Raw genomic sequence first — 24,983 nt, 5'->3', positions numbered from 1 at the left:
TGATGTTTTTGTATCATCCTGCGAAATGTCTTATCCAAAATTTCTGGGACAAGATAAAAAAAATAAAATTGATTTGTTGCTGTAGCATTTCTCTGAGAAGATTTGGGAAGTGCATGAAGTGTTTTGCTTTATCTGTTCTTGAAATTTTAAATTTATATTGTATGAGAATTTCACTACCGCTGTGTTTTGCCAATACCTGCAACCTCCAGCACTAACGGAGCACTAAATGTAAAAATATGGGCAAAAATAAAATCCAATTACTTTTTTTTTTTTTGTTTTTTTTAAATGGAATATAAAATGTATATTTAAATACAAATGTAATATGAATATTTTTCTATATGTTTAAGATCAAACCCCACCCAAACCTTTTACCTGGCTGTTCGGCAACTGGCTGCAGCAGGAGACCAGGAATTGTAAGACTCTGCAAAAATTGAATGTTATCCAGAGCTTTCCTCCTACGTTTAGTGTTCCTTTTAAGTTGTTGCTGGCGTACAATCATTTACCATTGACCTGGGCTCCGTACAGGACTGGAGGTTATCGCTATGGTCTAAGTGGCGTATTCTGATCTTTTAGTATCTGCCACTACTCATGTTACTGTAAATGCATAAGATGTGTCCCGTCGGCCACCTCGTGTGTGCGTGTACATCACACTGTATGTGAACCAGACACTGACTCTTGTGTAATGCACCAGAAAATAAACTCGCGGTGACTACCTGACCCTGGCATAACTTTCCTTTTTACTAAAAGTTACAGATTTGTATGATTGGTTTGTGATTTGGGCAATAGTAAGCTTTTTGATTCTTAGCTGAGGATACCGGATGCAGTGCTGCGAGAGGGTCCTGCCAAATACTTAATAGGGGTTGTGCTGGACTGTTCCGTGAGTCAGGAGATTGCATTGCTCTGAACTTCTCTAGAGACAACATTTTTAGCTGCTTTCCATATTTATTCATTTTATGACCGATCCATCTGATGCCAGATTGAGAAGTAATCGCTGCACAGAACACTTTCTCCAGAATCCAGTGGTGGAGGCTTTACACCACTCCATCCGACGCTCGGCATTGTGCTTGGTGATATAAGGCTGAATGCAGCTGCTCGACCATGAAGCTTCCAACGGGGGCGCAGTGTTTGTGCTGATGTTATGGAGTCAGCAAAGTGTTGGTGACTTTTCTGTTCTCTGCTCCTCGGCACTCGGCCCCCTGCTCTGTAACGTTACAGGGTCTCCACTTCAGCCCAGTTTTATAGAGTGACGAATTAACCATTTATCACTTATACTTAATATAGGCAGTGAGACTGTGCTTGCTCCTAATACGGGAGTACAATCCAACACACATTGTATGCACTGAACCAAGTAATATAAAAATGACACATTTTGTGCACTGAGAGACATTACCAGGTCAGCGCCAGAATATGTGCCATAGGCTGAATTTTAACAATTCCTGATCATGTCCTATTTCAGGAGCCTATTTGACCACTATCCATATAGCTTGGCAGAGTAAGTTAATGAATGACTCGTTTTTAGGGTGCAAATTCCAAAATATAATTCTGAGATTAATGTAAAAGATCTAAATCCATGTTCCTGGAACAAGAAGCCATTATTCCATAAGTATGTGACGGTGTTTTCCAGGGGAGGTGTGAAGCTCAGACTAACTGATTCAATGTATCTCGGCCAGTTTTCTGAAATTGAGGCGTCCAGGATAGAACTTGGCTTTATTAGTCTGTTACTCGCCCGTGTAACGAGGGGGCCGCTTCTCCTGGAAAGCTGCCATTCCTTCTAAACGATCCTTGGTAGGAATCACCTAAACGACATGAGATTTGTTTAAGAGAATGGGAACATTACAATTCTGATCTAAAACTTTTATTCCAGGGCAAACATGGAACCCGCAGATCTAAAAAAAAAATAAAAATATTGTGATGGCTATACAGCCATACAATAATTTCATATGATATTCCATTTAACAAAAACCACAATTACGTGTTTTGTTTTGTTTTTTGCTGGGTTTTACACTCCAATAATAATCTAAGGCTTTTGAGCAGCTCCAAAATGCAAAGGCTGAACCCAACCTATAGCAGAAAACCCACCTGTCCGTAGCACATTCCCTCTATGGCCATTCCAGAGGCAATGTCCACCTGTATAAAACAAATGCTGAAAGATCAGCTGCAAACGCAAGTAACAAAGGGACAGACAGTGACCACTAACCTACCATATGTTAAACAATGCCTAAACTTTACATTTATTAAGATTTCACCAAGAACGGATACGCAGCAGATTTTACACTCAGAATTGAAGTACAAAAAAATAGGGATTTTTGTGTACTCACTGTAAAATCCTTTTCTCCGAGCCATTCATTTACGGTCTGTGTCACCCAATGAGGCGAAGGAGAAATCCACTGCTTATTACAGAAATTGGCCTGGGGGGGTTGACATTTTAAGAAATCTCCGCTATTTGCGGTGTACCAGTCTTCAGTGTGTGACCTGGTCATGTCAATTTGTCTCACTTCACTATCAGATTGGTGGGGGTCCGATTCCTGTAACTCATGATCTGCTGACGGAAGGGGCCGCAGTAATCCAGCTCCGTACATCAATCCTATTAAGTGAAGTTTCCTATCTGGCGAACCTCTGACTATCTTTGCTTCGGAGAGACTCTGCCTCTCTAACATGCTCTTTTTATACACAGATTTTATTGAACATTGTTCTTCCGGATGGCTTTCATTAATACCACTTAATTTTGGAAACTATGTTCACAGATTTTAATGAAATGAACTTTTAATAAAAATTTGAAGATTTTTAGTTAAGACTGTGCCGTCCCTCCACTTTTCTTTTTTCCAGCCTTTTGTTAACCCTGTTCCAACTTTTCTGAGATGTGTTGCTGCCACTAATTTCTGAATGAGTTAAGTGTGTTTCATGGAAAAATGGTTAATATCCACTTTCTGATCAGTGTTCTATATTCTCTTGTGAATACAATATGGCTATCAGATTAAAGGAAAAAAACAAAGACACAATGCAATTCAAGCACTGGAAACGTGCACATGAACCATTTACCTCACTTCCTTTATTCATAGCCAACTTGGCCATCCTCACAGCGACTGGGGCCTAGAAGAAAATACAGGGGATATTGGGGTCAAGAACTCAAATAGATCTATTCATCTAGGGATTAATGTCCAATTTGTATGCAATAAGCTCTGAAGCGCCCCCTAGTGGCAACTCCAAGCAGATACATTTAAAAATGATTGAAATCCATGGGAAGGAATTTGGAGTTTTGACGACCCTTATCCTAAAATTAACCGGCACCGAAATTTAAACTTAATTACAGTAAGAAAAAAAAAAAAAAATCAAACAATAGACATCCAGTTTAAATATAAAATACGACCCGTACCTGCGGCAAGATTTCATGGGCCAGTTCCAATGCCTTCTTGTAGGCAGAGTTCCCCTCGTCATTTTGGGGAACAGAATCATTTACTAGTCCGATCTGGAATGCCTGCGTACCCTCGATCTGTCTCCCGGTAAAGATTAGTTCTTTGGCTAAACCAATACCAACTAGGCGAGGAAGTCGCTGTGAACCCCCTAAATTAAAAAAAAAATAATCCCCATCACATATTTATAACGTGATAATTGCTATGTACCGTGGGTGCATCCTCTTACCTGCCCCTGGAAGCAGCCCTCTGGTAGTTTCAATGAGCCCCAGTTTGGCTGAAGATGCTGTAAGACACGCACCCGTCATTTCCCGCAGGTCTAAGCACATAGATCACGAGTGACGAAGCTCCTACACGCGAGAATTTTATACCTGCTACACGGAGATCACATGCCAGCGCCAACTCCAAGCCGCCCCCCAGGGCGTATCCATCTACTGCAGCAATTGTGGGCATAGGCAGAGCCGCTGGGTACATAAAAAGAAAAGCACTCAAAACTCCTGGCAAGGTGGGACAATAATAATTTTTTATTTATATAGCGCCAACATATTCCGCAGCACTTTACAATTAAGCGGGGACATGTACAGACAATAAATTCAGTACCAGTTAAGACAATTTAAACAGTGACATTAGGGGTGAGGTCCCAGCTCGCAAGCTTACAATCGACAGGAGACAATACCCATGATCTCAGTATGGTGTAGCTATAGGGGACACAGCGGTAGGAGTTGCACCCTTCTTTTTGTCCGAGGGGCGCTCTAGGCTCCTCTGCCACATTAGGGGACTGCAGTACTAGAGATGGCAGGTGGGGACTCGTTACAGATCTTGAATCTTCATGTTACTTCACCAATTTCAATATATACTTGATAAAAAAAACAAAAGCATTCAAAAAGTAATTACTTATATGCAATTTTATCACAAAAAGGTGATTTCCGTTTTTTTTTTTAAAGTCACTCCTTGTCTTTAAGTTCCTCTCTGAGTGCACTGATAGCATGGCAGAAAGGGGCACTGAAAATCTGGCGTACCAGGGAGATGACCCAGGGGGGGCACCGACTGACCGAGAGACATCGGGGGGCGCTGATTCTGATCCAGAGGCACCGAGGGGGATCCGACTGACCCAGAAGCACCGGGGGAGAGGGTGGAGCGCTGACTCTGACCCAGAAGCATCGGGGGGGAGCCGACTGACCCAGAAGCACCGGGGGAGAGGGTGGGGCACTGACTGACCCAGAAGCATCGGGGGGGAGCCGACTGACCCAGAAGCACTGGGGGAGAGGGTGGGGCGCCGACTCTGACCCAGAAGCACCATAACTCCCCTAGGGTCGCTCCAAGAATGTCATCGCAGACGGAGCTTTTCCATTCTCAGAAAGTACCGTATACCTCATTATTGATACACTGCAGCTGACCCCAGGAAAGCTGGATTGCAGCTTAGTGATGGTACATTCTGGGACTGCTGCTGAGACTGAGAAAGCTGGGTAACATCTCAGGGATTAGGACAATACAGTGTGGGACTTCTGCTGACACTGGGAAAGCTGAGTTACAGTTCAGTGATGATATATCCCAAAACTGCTGCTGAGAAATATGCAGTGTCAGAATTGGGCCATCTTCACACGTTACAAAGTTTTGGGTCTACATTTATTGTATACACTAAATATATTCACGGTACACCAGTTACCTGAAGGAGGTCAAAAAAGGTGTCCCTTTATCAGGCTGGTGAGTTGGTATCTTTACGTGGTATGACATAGCAAGGAAAAATACACCATAAGAAGGCAGACAGTGGAAAAATGGATATCACCTATTTTCACCCGTCATCGCCCCTTTAAGAGAACAATCGAGTTGTCATTCTAGACCTCCACGTACGATCATATTGAGGCCACACTGCAGCACGTGGTAAACTGGCAGTAGTGTTCTCTGCCACTCGAGTTTTATAGAAGTACAATATTTTACATTTTAACTAAAATTAAAAAAAAAAAAACCGTAATACGTTTTTTTTCTGAAGGAAGTTTCCTATAAAATCAGGTAACGTTTCCAATCCTCTCCCGGTAGATGACCTATATGTGGCCGGGGTAAAGCCCCTCCGATAGGGATCTGCTCTGACGATCACTTATGATCCGGTCCGATGGACTCACCAATTTCATTCATTAACTTTCTCAGACTCTGAACAAACAGAGAAGCTTCAGAATTTCCCATCTGTGCTCGCTCCTTCAAATCAGCGCCTGCGAGTGATACGGAGAATAACATTACAATCCTTTATAGTCAAGTATGCCGTCTGCATCACTTTAAAAGTAATGAACTTACTGAGAAATATCCCTTTAAATAGGAAAGAATCCCTGTGTGTTAGAAGGGATCCTAAAATTAAACTGATCAACAATCATCATCCCAGCGATGAGATCTAGAGAAACCCAAGAGCTAGTGCTCAGTTATCCTGCAGCGCCACCACGGGGACAGAGGCATTACATGCAGTCTATGCACATCTATAGGCTGTGTATGTTGTTGGTGGAGACGAGCTGACAGTTTTGCATGGTGATATATACTGCAGGTAATGACATCACAAGTAGTAAGATACGGCACTCACCGGACTATCTCCACTGCGGCAAGAAAAAGAAACGAGAGCGGGTAATGGAGCCGATCACCACATTTACTGATGTATAACTTTTCATGCATTTTCAAGTGTAGCAGTTGTAGTCTACAGGAATACAATATTATAGTTGTTCTTAAAGGGGTTGTCTGGCCTTAGGGTACAAGTCTGCAGTCACTCTATGACTGCAGACTCCAACGCCCAAAGTGGGGGGGCGCTTGACCGCAGGTATGTGATGTGCACACATGCGGTGACGTACCGACTAGACGTGCGCAGCCCCCGCTCAATGAACGAGGCCGGACAAGTCTAGTTGGCATGTGGCTGCAAGTATCCAAAAATCACATAACTGCCCGTCCCGACACCAAAGAATCCTGACAGTGCGCGCTGTGAGGATCCACAAGTCTGCAGTCACATAGATGGCAGCGACCGGGGGGGGGGGTTCAGCAGACCCCTGGCTGTAGTGGAAACACCAGTTGGCTTCATGCAATCACCTGAGATGTAGGCAACTGGCATCAGAATGGGCCTCGCCTTTGCACCCTTCAATAAAATGCCACTTAGGTAAGAAGCAGATGACGGCTGCATAGCACAGCCAGCACCCACCAGGTGTACAGAGCGCTCAACTTGCACCGGACGCCAAGAATGGATGAAATGAGTGTCACCGCCAACACTTCCCTGGTCCCCCGCCAGTCTCTAGTCACATCGTACTCCAGCGATGATGTGTTAACATGATGTGACCGCTACAGCCAATCACTGACCGCTACAGCCAATCACTGACCGCAGCAGTGTCACCATAGCTGGAAGGAGCCACCATGCCAGAACTCGTTAAATAGAACAGTAGACGTCTCATATGCCGCATACAACAGACGGGTGAAGTAGTAAGATCGTCTCGTGTTACTGACCTGCACAGAAGACCCCGGGGACTGCGCTCCTGACCACCACCACTCGGACACCGCCGTCATGGCGCAGGCTGTCTACACAATGGAAGAACTGGAACCAGATGGGTATAGGGAGAATTAAAAAAAAAAGCAATAATGTAATATACACTGCAGCAGTAACGCCCCATCATCAAGTCCTGAGACAGCCGAGAACATGAAAGGTTAATGTCTAAATACCCCGGCCCAGGCAAAGTGACCCCCACTAATCCCCCCAGCTACGACCCAGGCTACTCCTAAATTTCACCCTGACCTAAGCCCACACGAAGGCTATGTGAACACGTAGTCTGGGTCCACTGCGGATTTTTCCGCAGCGGATTCCAGCAGATTTGATAAATCCGCAGTGAAAAACCGCTGCGGATTTATCGCGGTTTTCCTGCGGTTTCCACTGCGGATTTACAACTGTGGTTTTCCATAAGGGCAGTTGTAAATCCGTAAAAGAAGTGACATGCTGCGGATTGTAAACCGCTGCGTTTCCGCGCATTTTTTTCCGCAGCATGTGCACTGCGGTTTTTTTTTCCCATACGTTTACACTGAACTGTAAACGCAGGGGAAACTGCTGCGGATCCGTAGCAAAATCTGCATCGTGTGCACATAGCCGTAAAGTACGAATCCCACGAATGTTCCCAAATATACCATGCTGCGGCACATAGGAGTTGTCATGGGGGCCGACATTACCTCATTAACAAACAGTTTGCCCAGGGAGTTTCGAGCACGAGGCCGGCACATGATGATCTCCGCGATACCTGAAAGAGGGGGGGGGGGGAAAAAGAGTTTTATGACATCACGCTGAGACTTGTAAATAAAAAATAATTCCTTATTTATTTAACCTGTTTTACGACTTTTTAATTAAAAAAAAAAGTTTTACTTTCTATAAAAAGAAAACAAAAAATGCAAAATGTGCTTTAAAAAGAAATAAAAAATCTGATATATATAAAAGTCACTCCTGGGTTGGAGGGTGGAGGGGACTGGAGTATATTTGCTACAAAATGCAACTTTTTAAAAAAAACTGAAATTGATGCATCGGTGATAACATTTGGAAACAACACAACCTTGTCCATAATAAACATAAAATAATAATTAAAAAAAAAACACAATTGAAGACATGAAATAGACGCAAAGAATAACGCAAGTGAAAAATAAAGAAGAAAAACAGGGAAAAAATAAAATAAAAAAAGCAAAATGCAATAATGAATCTGCCCCCAAATTTTCGATATAATTTTTAGTCTGTAGATCGCCCCGAATAATAATCAGCACAACCCAATGTGCAATATTAGTGGAAGTGTCAGTGACATTGGTGGCAGAAGTTTTCCATCAAGGACCCCCAGGGTCTGTAGCACTACTAGTACCACCGATTAGTAATAAACCCTATAACTCAGCAGGGTGGTCGTCACCTTCACACGTCAGGGGTCACTCACCCGCATTGTGCCCTTCTAGATGGGTGACCCGGACCTCTGTGTGCCCGGCTGCACTGCTGAGCCCCCTGAACAGCCCCCAATGGAAAGACCCCCGCAACCGAGACAACTGCCGCGCTAAGCCGCCCATGGTGTAATATGTTATCCGGCAGTGCGCCACCCAGTGGCCAACCCTTGTTATGTACACCGGATCTGGATAGGCGGGACAATTCTTGTGATTGGCTCTTCGAACCAGCGCTGTCATTCCAGCGCTTCCTGATTGGTCGGGTTACTCACTTTCACCACGCCTTCTTTAAAGGGACGACGTTCTGGTCAGTAGGCACTAAGCAAACAATCACACTGTGTGCCATCGCAGCTTTAAGCTGTCAGAACAGGGCGGCTGCGGCCAGTGCTGGCAGATCAGTGTCCTAGGAGGTCAGCTCGGGGGTTGTGCACAGACTGCAGAGACCTGAGAGCTGCCGAGACCTAAGAGCTGCCGAGATGGGATCCAACCAGAGGAAAGTCTATGTGGCGGGCGTAGGAATGACCAAGGTCTGACAGTGACAGTGTGATCTGCCTGGTTTGGGGAGTGTTCACACCTGCTGCGTTTATTGTCCTGTTTGTTTTCTGTGCAGTTGTGTGACTTCATGACTTTGCAAAAACTTTGATACAAAATTAAGTTGCAGCAGGAAAGTGAGAGACTGACACAGAGCGATCCGCCCTGATCACTGATGGTGTCGATCAGTTCTGATCATGTTTGGCCTCCGCCATCGATATTTGTAATTCTAGCGCAGAATTCAGCAGCACTTAACCCAACCCAACAAACCCGACTGCAAGCGTCAGATGCTGCTGATCCGTAACGATGAACATAACCAATCTGCGGTGGAAAATTGGCGTTTTTTATTAATTTGCATAATAATTCTGCAGATATTCTAGGAGGAGTGAGGTTCTGTTTCGGTTTATTGACCTTTGACAATTTGTACTTTTATTACTAAACAAACACAGCGCTAATTGTGTACACAGTATAATATCCCATGCGCTTCGCTGACAGTGAAAATCAGCGGAGAATCCGCTCTATATTATTCTATGTGGAAAGTTATAGGGGAGGCTCACAGGTCGCAGAAAGGTCTGAAACAGCAAAAGGGAATTTCTGCCGAAAAATCCGTAAAGTGTGAATTCACCATCCGTTCACTGCGGATCGTCCCTGCGAAGCTCAACCTGTGAGGGCAGCAGGAAATAACAATATCTTAACGCATAGAAAATGTTATTTGTTTGTTTTTGCTTTTTGTTTTTATTGAAATCCACATTTTGGATTTTGCTGCAGATTTCACTCTTTTTACATTGCAAAATCCATAATTAATTCTGCGAAAGCCGTTTCCATGCAAAAAAACATTTCCGCAATGTATAATAATAATAATAATCTTTCTTTTTATATAGCGCTAACATATTCCGCAGCGCTTTACAGTTTGCACACATCATCATCACTGTCCCCGACGGGGCTCACAATCTAAATTCCCTATCAGTATGTCTTTGCAATGTATACATTAAATTTATTTTATTTATTAAAACCTTATTTGCTGTTAATTTTCTGCATGCTTCCTACATGGCAAAGTGTCAAGAAAAGAAAAATAAAAAAGTCTGCACAATTCAAGATTGTTTTGGAAAGTTTTCTGTAACTTTCCAAATCGTGGTGAAATGTTGCAGAACAGTCAGCTGTCGCCCTTTGATCAGACAGAAGCAGTAATCCTGTGATGGCGTCCTGATACGCACTTGTTAATCAGTACGAGCCTAATATAGATCTGTGATGGAGAAGGTCAAGGACCAGTTTACATACAGCGTTAATTAATTAGTTATTGCATTAATTATCTAGCACTGATCCAGAGTTATCGCCGGTACAGGGCTGAGATCTCCCAGCATTTTCTTGCTGTTGGAAATCTCCTCTTTGCTCCTGGTGCTGTAAAGTAATCCTATATAATGTGATAATAGGATGCAATGTGTGTAAAGCGCTGCGGAATATGTTAGCGCTATGTAAAAATAAAGATGATTATTCTATAGAACTGATTCTCGTACAGCATTATAAGAAATCTGGGGGAGATCAAGAAAGTTGTTCAGTGTTTCCAATAGAAATGTGACTAACTCAGGAACTAAGAGATCAAGGATGATCCCTGATAACAAGCCCATAGCATTACCCCTTCCACCCGCAATACAGCGGGCACAATGCCATCAGGGGGTAATGCTGTGTTGGCATCTACAGAACCCAGACTCGTCCATCAGACGCCAGATAGACAAGTATGATCTATCACTGCACAGAACTCGTTTCCTCCACTTTTACACTTCTCCGTCTGACGCTCGGCATTGTGCTTGGTGATGTAAGGCCATATGTAGCTCCTGGCGGGGGCGCAGTGTTTGTGCTGATGTTATACCAGAAAAGGTCTGGACTCTGCAGTTATGGAGTCAGCAGAGTGTTGATGACTTTTCTGCTCCTCAGCGCTCAGCTCCCCGCTCTGTAATATTACGGGGTCTCCACTTCGGGGCGTTTCTTTGTGCTCTGTATAACGTCTCTGCTCTTGTAGTGCAGAAAGTAATTTGTTTTCCTGTTTTTAGTTCCTGAAGCCACGAGATGCAGTTGACTATCCGGATATGGCCAAGGAGGCAGGTGAGTGTGAGCCCAATGTTTTCTACTGCCACGGGCCCCATCTTGTATGTTTGCCTTCTGCTTCTCGGAGGAGGACTCGTCTGAAAGTCCAAAAATACAGGATCCCATATTATCCATGTGTTTCTCATGAGCAGGTGACCGTTATCCATCCAGACTCGGATTTTCTAGGCATCTGTACACTTCCTAATCTTCTGCATCTAGGACAGGCTGACAAAATCCAAGTAATCTGGAAATCATTTTACCGAGAAACTTTCTTCCTGAATCCATTAACGTCTTTGACAAAGGCCGGCGCCCGCTGCACCTTCCTCTCTGTCGCCGGCTCCTTCTGCAGCTCCTCCATGATCATTTTCTCCATTACAGGACAGAAGGCTCTGGCGGATGCAGGAGTTCCATACAACTTGGTGGAGCAGGCGTGTGTGGGCTACGTCTACGGTACGCGATGTAATGTGTGCTATGACCAGCTCAGCTCTGCTACATCTGAAGACTAAATGCAGGAATGTGTCAGTCGGGAGAAGAATCTTAGATTTCTGTAATGGCATGAGAAATAAAAGTACAGAAAGGCGAGATAGATAGATATATATATATTATAGATTTGTGAATTTTGGAAGGGGGGGAATTAAATGGTAAATTATTTCTTTATTTTTCTTCTTTCTGTTACTTCACCATCAGCTGAAAGATCATTTAAAAAAGTTACGGCTTTCAGAATATGCCAAATGAAGTCCCTTTTGTTTTTATTTATCATTATTTTTATTTATTTATTTTAGTTACCGGTAGTTTAAGCAAAAAACAACTTGGTGAATTTGGTATTCCCCGAACTATAACACGGCTATTTCAAAATTAAGCCAATGTGGTTTCGAAGAAAAGAAACGGTGGAATGTCCGTGTTTCAATATATTGTATATTTATGACTGGTTTCAATCCAAACTACAAAAATAAAATAATAATGTCTTCATATGTTGATGAAAAGTTCTGGCTTTTGGAAAGCTGCCAGATATTAGGATAATCGCCTTGTCCTTAGGCACACTGGCCATGTTCTATAACCTATCAGAAGATGGGAAATCTTGTCTGGATGCTGGTGGGGTCTTCTCAGAAAGGTGGTCGGGTACCAGGGTATCACTTTCTAAAATGTGTTTTTTTTTTCCAGGTGATTCAACAAGTGGCCAGCGAGCGATCTACCACAGTCTGGGGCTGACCGGGATCCCCATCATCAATGTTAACAATAACTGTTCCACAGGCTCCACGGCGCTCTTCATGGCCAGACAGCTCGTCCAGGGAGGTGAGCGATGGATGCGGCTTATATATCGCTGTGACAGATCCACATCGCTGCACAATATGTAATCAGTGATGGCGTCACAGGGCCGGCTCCAGGATTTTGTGGGCCCCGGGCAAAAGAGTCTCAGTGGGCCCACATACCACGATTCATGATGCACAGATACGGAGGAGAAATATATATATATTACACAGGGCCTAGCCTTCCCCCTCATCCTTCACATAGGCAGATATGCACACACACAATACGCAGACATGCACACACATGTACAGTACGCAGACATGCGCACTCACACACACACACTATGCAGACATGCACACACACAAATACGCAGACATACACATACAGTACGCAGACATGCACACACAGCACTCAGACATGCACACACACACAATATGCAGACATGCGCACACACACACAATACTCAGACATGCGCACACACACACACAATACGCAGACATGCACACACAATACACAGACATGCGCACACACACAATACGCAGACATGCGCACACACACACAATACGCAGACATACACATACAGTACGCAGACATGCACACACAGCACTCAGACATGCACACACACAGCACTCAGACATGCACACACACACAATATGCAGACATGCGCACACACACACAATACGCAGACATGCGCACACACACACACAATACGCAGACATGCACACACAATACACAGACATGCGCACACACACAATACGCAGACATGCGCACACACACACACAATACGCAGACATACACAATACACAGATATACACATACAATACGCAGATATTTACATACATATATTTGAAGACAAATTCACAAAAATACATAAATATGTACAGTCAAACACACTGATATACACAGATATGCACATCATACAGGCATACACAGACATACAGACAGACACAAGCCTCACTCACCTCCCCCAGGCCTGTCACCCATCAGGCTCCTCTGGCATGTAGATATGGAGGGAGTGCTGCTTGATCGATGGCCGTCACTTAAACAGACATGGCCACCCACAGTGCACGCTGCAGCTGTGTCTGCTGCTAATGATGCGGTCAGGCAGACACTGTGCCTTTAACTTTGCTTGTGTGTCCGCCCGGCCGCGTCATTACTAGCAGAAGCAGAGACATCGCTGCAGAGTGCACTGTGTGCGGCCATGTTTATTTAAGTGACGGCTGAGCTCAAGTAGTGGCGAAGCTGCTGGAGGAGCAGCCCGGGCTCCCTGGTATCCCGGCCCTGAGTGGGCCCCCCCATTTGTTCAGGGCCCCGGCATTTGCCCCGGTACGCCGGGTGCTGACGCCGGCCCTGGGCGTCAGCCTCATGGGGAGCAGAGATATGTAAAATAAATGTGACGCACTTGTCTACCACTTCCCTCAGTATTAAAATGGTGTCCAACCTCTTTTAAAGGGAACCTGTTAGCACATATTACATATGGGCGCAGTGGTATGGCTGTATAGGCGCTTGTTCCCCAATTAAAGTGATACCTTATTTGTAAAGATCCGATGTGCCAGTCATGAGAAATCTAGTGTAGAAACCATAAGCAAAACAGGCTGGAGGTACACTGGGGCGTCACGGTGCACTTAGACTTCATCTTCCAAGTGCATTGACACACCTCCTATACATTTCCTACCTATATTAGACATAAAGGTGGCCTCATACACATTCTGTTCATATTGTCATGTATTGTTACTCCTAGGCTCATAAAGGCTATGCACTTTTGAGGGTTATATGCCAAGGAAATGTACTCCAGACCACAGAGTAGTCTATGAATGAGCAATATAATACCGATATAGGGATGAGCACATGTGGAGTAAAATTTCTGCATCTCTTGGCAGGAAAAATGCACAGAGAATTCACAATCAGCAGATTATTTTCTGCACCAAATCTGCAAGTCAGAAATACTCAACGTGTGCATGGCACTTCAGGTTTCTCATTCACTTTGTGGCTTCAGCTTTTGCATCAGGTTTTGTCACGAATCCACGCAGAAAAACGCGACAAGCACACAAACAAAGTCTACAACGTGTGCATACAGACTCAATTTTTGGAGACTTTCTTGAGGGTTATATACCAAGGAAATGTACTCCATAGGCTATTCCATGGTCTGGATGAACTTTATAGCGATACAATTTTGAAAACTTCTTTTGGAGGGTTATAAAACTACTAAATGTACCAAAGAACACGTAATGCTGTATGGCTGAGAAATGTAACCCAGCAAAAAATTTTAACTTTTTTTTTCTAATGTTAAATACCACAAAAATGTGACAGCACATAATACTGTATGAATGAGTAATCGAATCCTGAAATATTTTTCTACACTTTTTGTAAGTTTTACATACCACCATAATGCAACAATAACCGTGTTTTTTTAAAGTGTAGATGATGTACTTGTACAGTCATAAAGGCTTTGCAGAAACTGCAAAGCGAGACAGAAATACGGTTAGGGTCATCCATAGACCCCTGAAAGGTAACAACTGGCGGGCCTCATTAAAATATTGAATATTAAAAATGCTTTAGGTGGTGCTGTTATCTGTTAGTGTGAAAAAGTGTGGGCTAATCCAGGCTTTGTTAATTTTGGAGTGAGCCTGTCTGCATTCTCTGTAGAAAGTGCCTGTCTGTTATAACCTAACCCCATCCCCGGCACTAAAAACCCGCTCAGACAAGACTCTAGCGGCAGGGCAGCACAACACCTCCAAGGCATAGAGGGACAGCTCAGCCAGGTGTCTAGCATTGAGACCCAATAGTTGAAAGTCGCAGTGGAATTAGGGAGTACACTGGTTTGGTCGATCAGGTGACAATTTTAACAAAAAAACCTTTTCCATCCTTTTCAAAAATACCCGGTCATCAAGCGCTGGACTGGTGTCTTGAAATTGGCCCACTCCTTTGACAGTGTACCCCTGCCTCTGCTGTCTGTCACTGACCTCTTCTCCTTCGTTGAACAAGGAACCTTGCCCCCTGCCACTGGTGTTTTCTGATAGGAATTTTTGCAACATTTTCCACTATGGCCTTCTGGTATAGCAACATTTTAGAAGACCTCTCAACCTCAAGAAGAGAAGCAAAGTTCTCCGTGTAGCGTGGGTCTAGCAGGGAGAACAGCCGGTTCCGTTTTTTTTTTTTTTTTTTGCCGAGATGAATGTAATTCAAAGGTAATGGGATAGGCAGCGGTACATAAAATAGGCCATATGTGCCAAGCTCCATACAGCCAACACTTCCCTGTGTCCAACATGATGACTACTCTCCATATCCTCATGCCTATTCATATAGGAGAGACGAGACGAAGGTTATGCGGCTACTAACCTGTGTTGCGCTAGCCACCAGCTCCTGTTCCGCCTCTTCCTCCACCTCCTCACTGTTGCCCAATCCAAGCTTAGCGGCTGAGATGAGGCTGGGTAGTATCTCCCTGTCTCATGTCTTCCTCCATCCCCACCTTCTCTGCATGCAAAGCTTCATGTTTAATTGTGAGCAGCGACTGTTTAAGTAGGCACAGAAGCGGGATTGTTGCGCTGAAGTCTTGGAGAACCACACAAATGTCAGACATCCATGCTCACTCTTAACTTACGGTATGTGTGGAGGCCGACCAGTATACCGACTGGCGTGTTGGAGCTCATACTCAACCACTGGCTTCTTCTGCTCACAAAGCCTTGCCAGCATGTGCAATGTGGAGTTCGGTGAACCGGCACTTGCATGTGCTGCCGCAGTAGTGTCAGAGTGGCGGCAGCTGTAGACGGCTTGTGGAAATGGGCTCTAACACCGGTGTCCCTTGACCAGAAACTCTAGCAAATCTGGGTATGTTTTCCGAAACTGCTGAACTACCAAGTTGGGCACATGTGCCAAGTATGGTAGGTGTGCGAGCTTGCCAAGCTTCACAGCCGCAATCAAATTACACCCATTATCACACACGGCCATGCCTGGTTGGAGGTTCAGTTTCATAGAAGTAGGGCCAGCAATCCTCAGACTTGGGAGCACATGCACCGTGCCAGGGTGAGACTCAACTCCAGCCTCCACAATGTTCACCCAGTGTGCCATCAGGGAAATGTAGCGTCCCTGGCCACAAGCGCTTGTCCAAGTGTTGGTTGTTAAGTGGACAATGCTAGTAGGTGCACGAGTGATGTTTCTGGACACGTGTTTGTACAAGGCTGGGACGCCACACCAGGAGACAAAATGGTGGCTAGGGACAGTTGCCTCCATGAGTCGGCGGAAATCCTCCCTGTCTACCAGCCTAAATGACAACATTTCCACAGCAAGCAGCCTAGATGTGTGCCCGTTTAGCATTTTGAGCTTGTGGCTGGGAATTTTCTTTTTAATTCTAAGTTCTGAGGTATGAACAGCTGGAGAAATCTGCGCCAGTGTTTTGGACAGGGGATTGGGAAGCACCGAGCACAGGGGAAGAGGCAGTGGTGTTATCCTATGGCACCAATCATGTCCCCAGGCATTCTGCCCACTGAGTCGGGTGCTTAGATGACATGTGCCTGATCATGCTGGTGGTGGTTAGGCTCTTAGTGGTCAGGCCCCTGCTGATCTTTGCGTGGCATAGGTTGCAAATGGCCATTTTGTTTGTCTCAGATCTCTCTTTAAAAAAAAGTCCCAGACTGGGGAATACTTACCGTAACTCTTTGACAGAAAAATTCAGGAGTGTTGGTGATCGTAGGAATAGTTGCCAGCCTTCTCCCTCTGGTCACCCCACTGCCTCTTCCTGCCTGTTTTGGTGCTGCCGATCCTTCTCCCCCCTCAGCACTGCTGGCCTCACTCTGCATGACAGCTTCCCAGGTTGGGTCAGTCACTTCATCTTCCACCACCTTGTATTCCACCACCGCATCCTAGTCCTCCTGACTTTGTGACTTAACAACAACAAGTCTTGGCGGCAACTCATCATCTTCTTCCTCTTTGTCCCAAATTTGCCGTCCCCCCACCATCAAGTTCTTGTGGCAGTGGCTGCTATAAGGTCTGTGCATCGCTAAACAATATGTCCTCCTGTCCCTCTTGAAGCGTGCAGGTCGAGAGGCCACAATCAAGAAATTTTGTGGTAAATGGCTCCTCGGAGTGTCCTAGTGTGGTATCACTAGTCTCCAGGAACTCGGCATGGTAGGAGGAAGGAGGATCAGGGTGAGGAATAAGTGATCTAGACTGTAGGAAGGAGGATCAGGGTGAGGAATAAGTGATCTAGACTGTAGGAAGGAGGATCAGGGTGAGGAATAAGTGATCTAGACTGTAGGAAGGAGGATCAGGGTGAGGAATAAGTGATCTAGACTGTAGGAAGGAGGATCAGGGTGAGGAATAAGTGATCTAGACTGTAGGAAGGAGGATCAGGGTGAGGAATAAGTGATCTAGACTGTAGGAAGGAGGATCAGGGTGAGGAATAAGTGATCTAGACTGTAGGCTGGTGAGACTGGACCGTGTGGTGCTGTCAAGCCTGCTGGAAGCATTATCTGCTATCCAACCAACCACCTGTTTGCACTGCTCTCGCTTCAGAAGTGGTGTACCGTGCCTCCCGGGAAAGTGGGGCAGGAACAAATGCGTCTTGGATGGGCTTGTCTCTTGGGCGTAGTCGCACCTGCCCCACATCCTCGGCTTCTGTGTGCACCATCATCAGCTCTTCCACTTCCTGTCCCTTAACACACGCATTACGCATTTTGTAATTGCTAGGTCTCTGGAAACCAAATTAATTTTTAACTAGCTGTACTACCCGGCTTCGCCCGGGTTAATAACTGCTGTTAGCAAAATAGAATGTGTTAACAAAAATTTATTCTGCACACAAAACCACAAAACAAATATATAGAAATGTAATTATTAAAAGGCAAAAACTAAGCTAATAGAAGCATTTCACAATTGTACTGGTACCTGTCATCAGAGACTTTAGGGGATCTGGTGGTGACAGGAGAGGTGGAAGTTTTATCTTGCCATTTGCACAGCATAAACCTGGCGGTTCATCTCTCCATTTCAGGGCACTGCAGTACATGCAGACCACATCCATTTTTCCTATCTGAACTTTAGGGTTATCCTGATAGTTTATGTCTGACTGGTAACAAAAGGCAGCATGCTTCAAATCTCCAACCATTTCCTGTGCCCTGGTGGAAGAAATAGCAATTCTCTTAGTGGCAAGTCGCCTTCTCTCTGCTGAGATGACTCATTGCCCCTTGAGGAAGCAGCTCTTCTTCTCTTATCTGCAAGCCTCGCTTCCCTCTCCTCAGTAAGTTCATTGGCTCTTGAGGAAGCAGCTGCTGTTCTCCATGTGTGTCAGCCTTGTTTCTCGGTTTTCACATTTTTCATTGGCCCGTAATGCAGCTTTTCTTTTCGCGTCAGCTGACATTCGTGCCATGGAATTCCTTTTCTTATGAGGCATTATTGTGGTAAAAATAGTCTGTAACTGGCAGTTTCTTGTTATGATTAGGTAATTCAGAACCACAATGGACCTTGAAGTTCAGAGCACACAAGTGACCTGACAAAACCCACAAAACATAGGACGAGCTCTGAGACGTGGAAACTCTGCTGACCGCAATTCCTAATCCTATCATACCACACTAGAGGTAGCCGTGGAGCGCTCCTGACCAGACCTAGGCGCCTCGGGCACAGCCTGAGAAACTAGCTAGCCCTGAAAATAGAAAAATAAGCCTACCTTGCCTCAGAGAAATTCCCCAAAGGAAAAGGCAGCCCCCCACATATAATGACTGTGAGTAGAGATGAAAATGCAAACGCAGAGATGAAATAGATTGAGCAAAGTGAGGCCCGACTTACTGAATAGACCGAGGATAGGAAAGAGAGCTTTGCGGTCAACACAAAATCCTACAAACAACCACGCAGAGGGGCAAAAAGACCCTCCGCACCGACTAACGGTACGGAGGTGCTCCCTCTGCGTCCCAGAGCTTCCAGCAAGCAAGAAAAACCAATTAAGCAAGCTGGACAGAAAAAATAGCAAAACAAAAATAACACAAGCAAAACTTAGCTTATGCAGAGCAGACGGCCACAGGAACGATCCAGGAGGAAGCAAGACCAATACTAGAACATTGACTGGAGGCCAGGAGCAAAGCACTAGGTGGAGTTAAATAGAGCAGCACCTAACGACTTCACCACATCACCTGAGGAAGGAAACTCAGAAGCCGCAGTACCACTTGTGACCACAGGAGGGAGCTCTGCCACAGAATTCACAACAGTACCCCCCCCTTGAGGAGGGGTCACCGAACCCTCACCAGAGCCCCCAGGCCGACCAGGATGAGCCACATGAAAGGCACGAACAAGATCGGCAGCATGGACATCAGAGGCAAAGACCCAGGAATTATCTTCCTGACCATAACCCTTCCACTTAACCAGATACTGGAGTTTCCGTCTCGAAACACGAGAATCCAAAATCTTCTCCACAATATACTCCAACTCCCCCTCCACCAAAACCGGGGCAGGAGGATCAACAGATGGAACCATAGGTACCACGTATCTCCGCAACAATGACCTATGGAATACGTTATGGATGGAAAAAGAATCTGGAAGGGTCAAACGAAAAGACACAGGATTAAGAACCTCAGAAATCCTATACGGACCAATGAAACGAGGCTTAAACTTAGGAGAGGAAACCTTCATAGGAATATGACGAGATGATAACCAAACCAAATCCCCAACACGAAGTCGGGGACCCACACAGCGTCTGCGATTAGCGAAACGTTGAGCCTTCTCCTGGGACAAGGTCAAATTGTCCACTACATGAGTTCAAATCTGCTGTAACCTGTCCACCACCGTATCCACACCAGGACAGTCCGAAGACTCAACCTGCCCTGAAGAGAAACGAGGATGGAACCCAGAGTTGCAGAAAAACGGCGAAACCAAGGTAGCCGAGCTGGCCCGAATATTAAGGGCGAACTCAGCCAAAGGCAAGAAGGACACCCAATCATCCTGATCAGCAGAAACAAAGCATCTCAGATATGTTTCCAAGGTCTGATTGGTTCGTTCGGTCTGGCCATTAGTCTGAGGATGGAAAGCCGAGGAAAAAGACAAATCAATGCCCATCCTAGGACAAAAAGCTCGCCAAAACCTCGAAACAAACTGGGAACCTCTGTCAGAAACGATGTTCTCTGGAATGCCATGTAAACGAACCACATGCTGGAAGAACAATGGCACCAAATCAGAGGAGGAAGGTAATTTAGACAAGGGTACCAAATGGATCATCTTAGAGAAGCGATCACAAACCACCCAAATGACAGACATTTTTTGAGAGACGGGGAGATCCGAAATAAAATCCATAGAGATATGTGTCCAAGGACTCTTCAGGACCGGCAAGGGCAAAAGCAACCCACTGGCACGAGAACAGCAGGGCTTAGCCCGAGCACAAATCCCACAGGACTGCACAAAAGAACGCACATCCCGCGACAGAGACGGCCACCAAAAGGATCTAGCCACTAACTCTCTGGTACCAAAGATTCCAGGATGACCAGCCAACACCGAACAATGAACCTCAGAGAGAACTTTATTCATCCACCTATCAGGGACAAACAGTTTCTCCGCTGGGCAACGATCAGGTTTATTAGCCTGAAATTTTTGCAGCACCCGCCGCAAATCAGGGGAGATGGCAGACAAAATTACTCCCTCTTTGAGAATACCCGCCGGCTCAGACAAACCCGGAGAGTCGGGCACAAAACTCCTAGACAGGGCATCCGCCTTCACATTTTTAGAGCCCGGAAGGTACGAAACCACAAAGTCAAAACGGGAGAAAAACAGCGACCAACGGGCCTGTCTAGGATTCAACCGTTTGGCAGACTCGAGATAAGTCAAGTTCTTGTGATCAGTCAAGACGACCACGCGATGCTTAGCTCCTTCAAGCCAATGACGCCACTCGTCGAATGCCCACTTCATGGCCAGCAACTCTCGATTGCCAACATCATAATTTCGCTCAGCAGGCGAAAACTTCCTGGAAAAGAAGGCGCATGGTTTCATCACCGAGCAATCAGTACTTCTCTGCGACAAAACAGCCCCCGCTCCAATTTCAGAAGCATCAACCTCAACCTGGAACGGAAGCGAAACATCTGGTTGACACAACACAGGGGCAGAAGAAAAACGACGCTTCAACTCTTGAAAAGCTTCCACAGCAGCAGAAGACCAATTGACCACATCAGCACCCTTCTTGGTCAAATCGGTCAATGGTTTAGCAATACTAGAAAAATTACAGATGAAGCGACGATAAAAATTAGCAAAGCCCAGGAACTTTTGCAGACTCTTCAGAGATGTCGGCTGAGTCCAATCATAGATGGCCTGGACCTTAACAGGGTCCATCTCGATAGTAGAAGGGGAAAAAATGAACCCCAAAAATGAAACCTTCTGAACACCAAAGAGACACTTTGATCCCTTCACAAACAAAGAATTAGCACGCAGGACCTGGAACACCATTCTGACCTGCTTCACATGAGACTCCCAATCATCCGAGAAGACCAAAATATCATCCAAGTATACAATCAGGAATTTATCCAGGTACTCTCGGAAGATGTCATGCATAAAGGACTGAAACACCGATGGAGCATTGGCAAGTCCGAAAGGCATAACTAGGTACTCAAAATGGCCCTCGGGCGTATTAAATGCAGTTTTCCATTCATCGCCCCGCTTAATACGCACAAGATTATACGCACCACGAAGATCTATCTTGGTGAACCAACTAGCCCCCTTGATCCGAGCAAACAAATCAGATAGCAGCGGCAAGGGGTACTGAAATTTGACCGTGATTTTATTTAGAAGGCGGTAATCAATACAAGGTCTCAGCGAACCATCCTTCTTGGCCACAAAAAAGAACCCCGCTCCCAATGGCGACGATGACGGGCGAATATGACCCTTCTCCAAGGACTCCTTCACGTAACTCCGCATAGCGGCGTGCTCAGGTACAGATAAATTAAACAGTCGACCTTTAGGAAACTTACTACCAGGAATCAAATCGATAGCACAATCACAATCCCTATGCAGAGGTAGGGCATTGGACTTGGGCTCATCAAATACATCCCGGTAATCAGACAAGAACTCTGGGACCTCAGAAGGGGTGGATGACGAAATTGACAGAAATGGGACATCACCATGTACCCCCTGACAACCCCAGCTGGACACACATTGATTTCCAATCTAATACTGGGTTATGGACTTGTAGCCATGGCAACCCCAACACGACCACATCATGCATATTATGCAACACCAGAAAGCGAATATCCTCCTGATGTGCAGGAGCCATGCACATGGTCAGCTGGGTCCAGTACTGAGGCTTATTCTTGGCCAAAGGCGTAGCATCAATTCCTCTCAATGGAATAGGACACTGCAAGGGCTCCAAGAAAAACCCACAACGCCTAGCATACTCCAAGTCCATCAAATTCAGGGCAGCGCCTGAATCCACAAATGCCATGACAGAATAAGATGACAAAGAGCAGATCAAAGTAACGGACAAAAGAAATTTTGACTGTACCGTACCAATGGTGGCAGACCTAGCGAACCGCTTAGTGCGCTTAGGACAATCGGAGATAGCATGAGTGGAATCACCACAATAGAAACACAGCCCATTCTGACGTCTGTGTTCTTGCCGTTCAACTCTGGTCAAAGTCCTATCACACTGCATAGGCTCAGGTTTATGCTCGGATAATGCCGCCAAATGGTGCACAGATTTACGCTCACGCAAGCGTCGACCAATCTGAATGGCTAAAGACATAGACTCATTCAGACCAGCAGGCATGGGAAATCCCACCATGACATCCTTAAGGGCTTCAGAGAGACCCTTTCTGAAGATAGCTGCCAGCGCTCCTTCATTCCATTGAGTGAGCACGGACCACTTTCTAAACTTCTGACAATAAATCTCTATCTCATCCTGACCCTGACACAGAGCCAGCAAATTTTTCTCTGCCTGATCCACCGAATTAGGTTCATCGTACAGCAATCCGAGCGCCAGGAAAAACGCATCAATATTACATAATGCAGGATCTCCTGGCGCAAGGGAAAATGCCCAGTCTTGAGGGTCGCCACGTAATAAAGAAATAATGATCTTAACTTGTTGAACTGGATCACCAGAGGAGCGAGGTTTCAAAGCCAGAAACAGTTTACAATTATTTTTAAAACTCAGAAATTTTGCTCTATCTCCAGAAAACAAATCAGGAATAGGAATTCTTGGTTCTAACAACATAGAATTCTGAGCCACAAAGTCTTGAATATTTTGTACTCTTGCAGTGAGATGATCCACACATGAAGACAGACCTTTAATGTCCATCACTACACCTGTGTCCTGAACTACCCAAATGTCTAGGGGAAAAAAAAGACAAAACACAGTGCAAAGAAAAAAAATGGTCTCAGAACTTCTTTTTTCCCTCTATTGAGAAGCATTAGTACTTTGGGCCTCCAGTACTGTTATGAAAGGCAATTCAGTACTACAATGGACCTTGAAGTTCAGAGCACACAAGTGACCTGACAAAACCCACAAAACATAGGATGAGCTCTGAGACGTGGAAACTCTGCTGACCGCAATTCCTAATCCTATCATACCACACTAGAGGTAGCCGTGGAGCGCTCCTGACCAGACCTAGGCGCCTCGGGCACAGCCTGAGAAACTAGCTAGCCCTGAAGATAGAAAAATAAGCCTACCTTGCCTCAGAGAAATTCCCCAAAGGAAAAGGCAGCCCCCCACATATAATGACTGTGAGTAAAGATGAAAATACAAACAGAGATGAAATAGATTGAGCAAAGTGAGGCCCGACTTACTGAATAGACCGAGGATAGGAAAGATAGCTTTGCGGTCAACACAAAATCCTACAAACAACCACGCAGAGGGGCAAAAAGACCCTCCGCACCGACTAACGGTACGGAGGTGCTCCCTCTGCGTCCCAGAGCTTCCAGCAAGCAAGAAAAACCAATTAAGCAAGCTGGACAGAAAAAATAGCAAACCAAAATAACACAAGCAAAACTTAGCTTATGCAGAGCAGACGGCCACAGGAACGATCCAGGAGGAAGCAAGACCAATACTAGAACATTGACTGGAGGCCAGGAGCAAAGCACTAGGTGGAGTTAAATAGAGCAGCACCTAACGACTTCACCACATCACCTGAGGAAGGAAACTCAGAAGCCGCAGTACCACTTGTGACCACAGGAGTGAGCTCTGCCACAGAATTCACAACAGTTTCTATATCCTCTCACATAGAGGTTATGTGACTGACATCAGCCTTTCCACCAACACACCCTAACTGACATGCTATTACCTCACACAAGCTTTGTTATACTGAGAATGTCCTTTGTTGCCTATATTAACCAATCAGAGCTCAGATTAATTAACTGTAGCAAAATAGAAGCTGAGCTGTGATTGGTTGCTATTGGCAGCCTGATAAATCCCCAGCCAACAGGAAGCCCTCCCCCCTGGCAGTATATATTAGCTCACACATAATAGACAGGTCATGTGACTGACAGCTGCCGTATTTCCTATATGGTACATTTGTTGCTCTTGTAGTTTGTCTGCTTATTAATCAGATTTTTATTTTTGAAGGATAATACCAGACTTGTGTGTGTTTTAGGGCGAGTTTCATGTGTCAAGTTGTGTGTGTTGAGTTGCGTGTGGCGACGTGCATGTAGCGACTTTTGTGAGATGAGTTTTGTGTGGCGACATGCGTGTAGCAACTTTTTGTGTGTTGAGTTGCACTTGACAGGTTAGTGTAGCAAGTGGTGTGCAGCAAGTTTTGCGCGTGGCGAGTTTTATGTGTGGTGCGTTTTGAGTATGTGCAAGTTTTGTGTGAGGCAACTTTTGCATGTGTTGCAACTTTTGTG

The 24,983-nt window shown here is 45.3% G+C and overlaps 2 protein-coding genes across 2 annotated transcripts in view; one reads left to right on the top strand and one right to left on the bottom strand.

Moving 5' to 3' along the window:
* Window positions 1-718: 718 nt before the first annotated feature.
* On the bottom strand, window positions 719-8,486 carry ECHDC2 (enoyl-CoA hydratase domain containing 2). The gene is made up of 10 exons (XM_069737897.1): window positions 8,330-8,486; window positions 7,590-7,657; window positions 6,879-6,966; window positions 5,531-5,617; window positions 3,782-3,874; window positions 3,640-3,696; window positions 3,374-3,561; window positions 3,040-3,090; window positions 2,080-2,127; window positions 719-1,796 (listed from the first exon to the last, which is right to left on the bottom strand). Exons 1-10 carry the CDS (start codon window positions 8,454-8,456, stop codon window positions 1,719-1,721), a joined length of 885 nt encoding a protein of 294 aa, XP_069593998.1. The 5' UTR covers window positions 8,457-8,486; the 3' UTR covers window positions 719-1,718.
* Window positions 8,487-8,672: 186 nt separating this feature from the next.
* The window catches only part of SCP2 (sterol carrier protein 2), a 38,265-nt gene continuing 21,954 nt past the window's right edge, over window positions 8,673-24,983 (top strand). Inside the window, exons 1-4 of the mRNA XM_069737895.1 lie at window positions 8,673-8,857; window positions 10,910-10,961; window positions 11,322-11,393; window positions 12,105-12,236. Coding sequence (XP_069593996.1) covers window positions 8,807-8,857; window positions 10,910-10,961; window positions 11,322-11,393; window positions 12,105-12,236 — 307 coding nt within the window. The 5' untranslated portion in view covers window positions 8,673-8,806. The remainder of the gene's footprint in view (window positions 8,858-10,909; window positions 10,962-11,321; window positions 11,394-12,104; window positions 12,237-24,983) is intronic.

This window comes from Ranitomeya imitator, chromosome 8, assembly GCF_032444005.1.
Source record: "Ranitomeya imitator isolate aRanImi1 chromosome 8, aRanImi1.pri, whole genome shotgun sequence".
Classification (NCBI taxonomy): domain Eukaryota; kingdom Metazoa; phylum Chordata; class Amphibia; order Anura; family Dendrobatidae; genus Ranitomeya; species Ranitomeya imitator.
The sequence above is the reverse complement of the archived record's forward strand: the minus strand, read 5'-3'. Positions and strand labels throughout refer to the sequence as shown.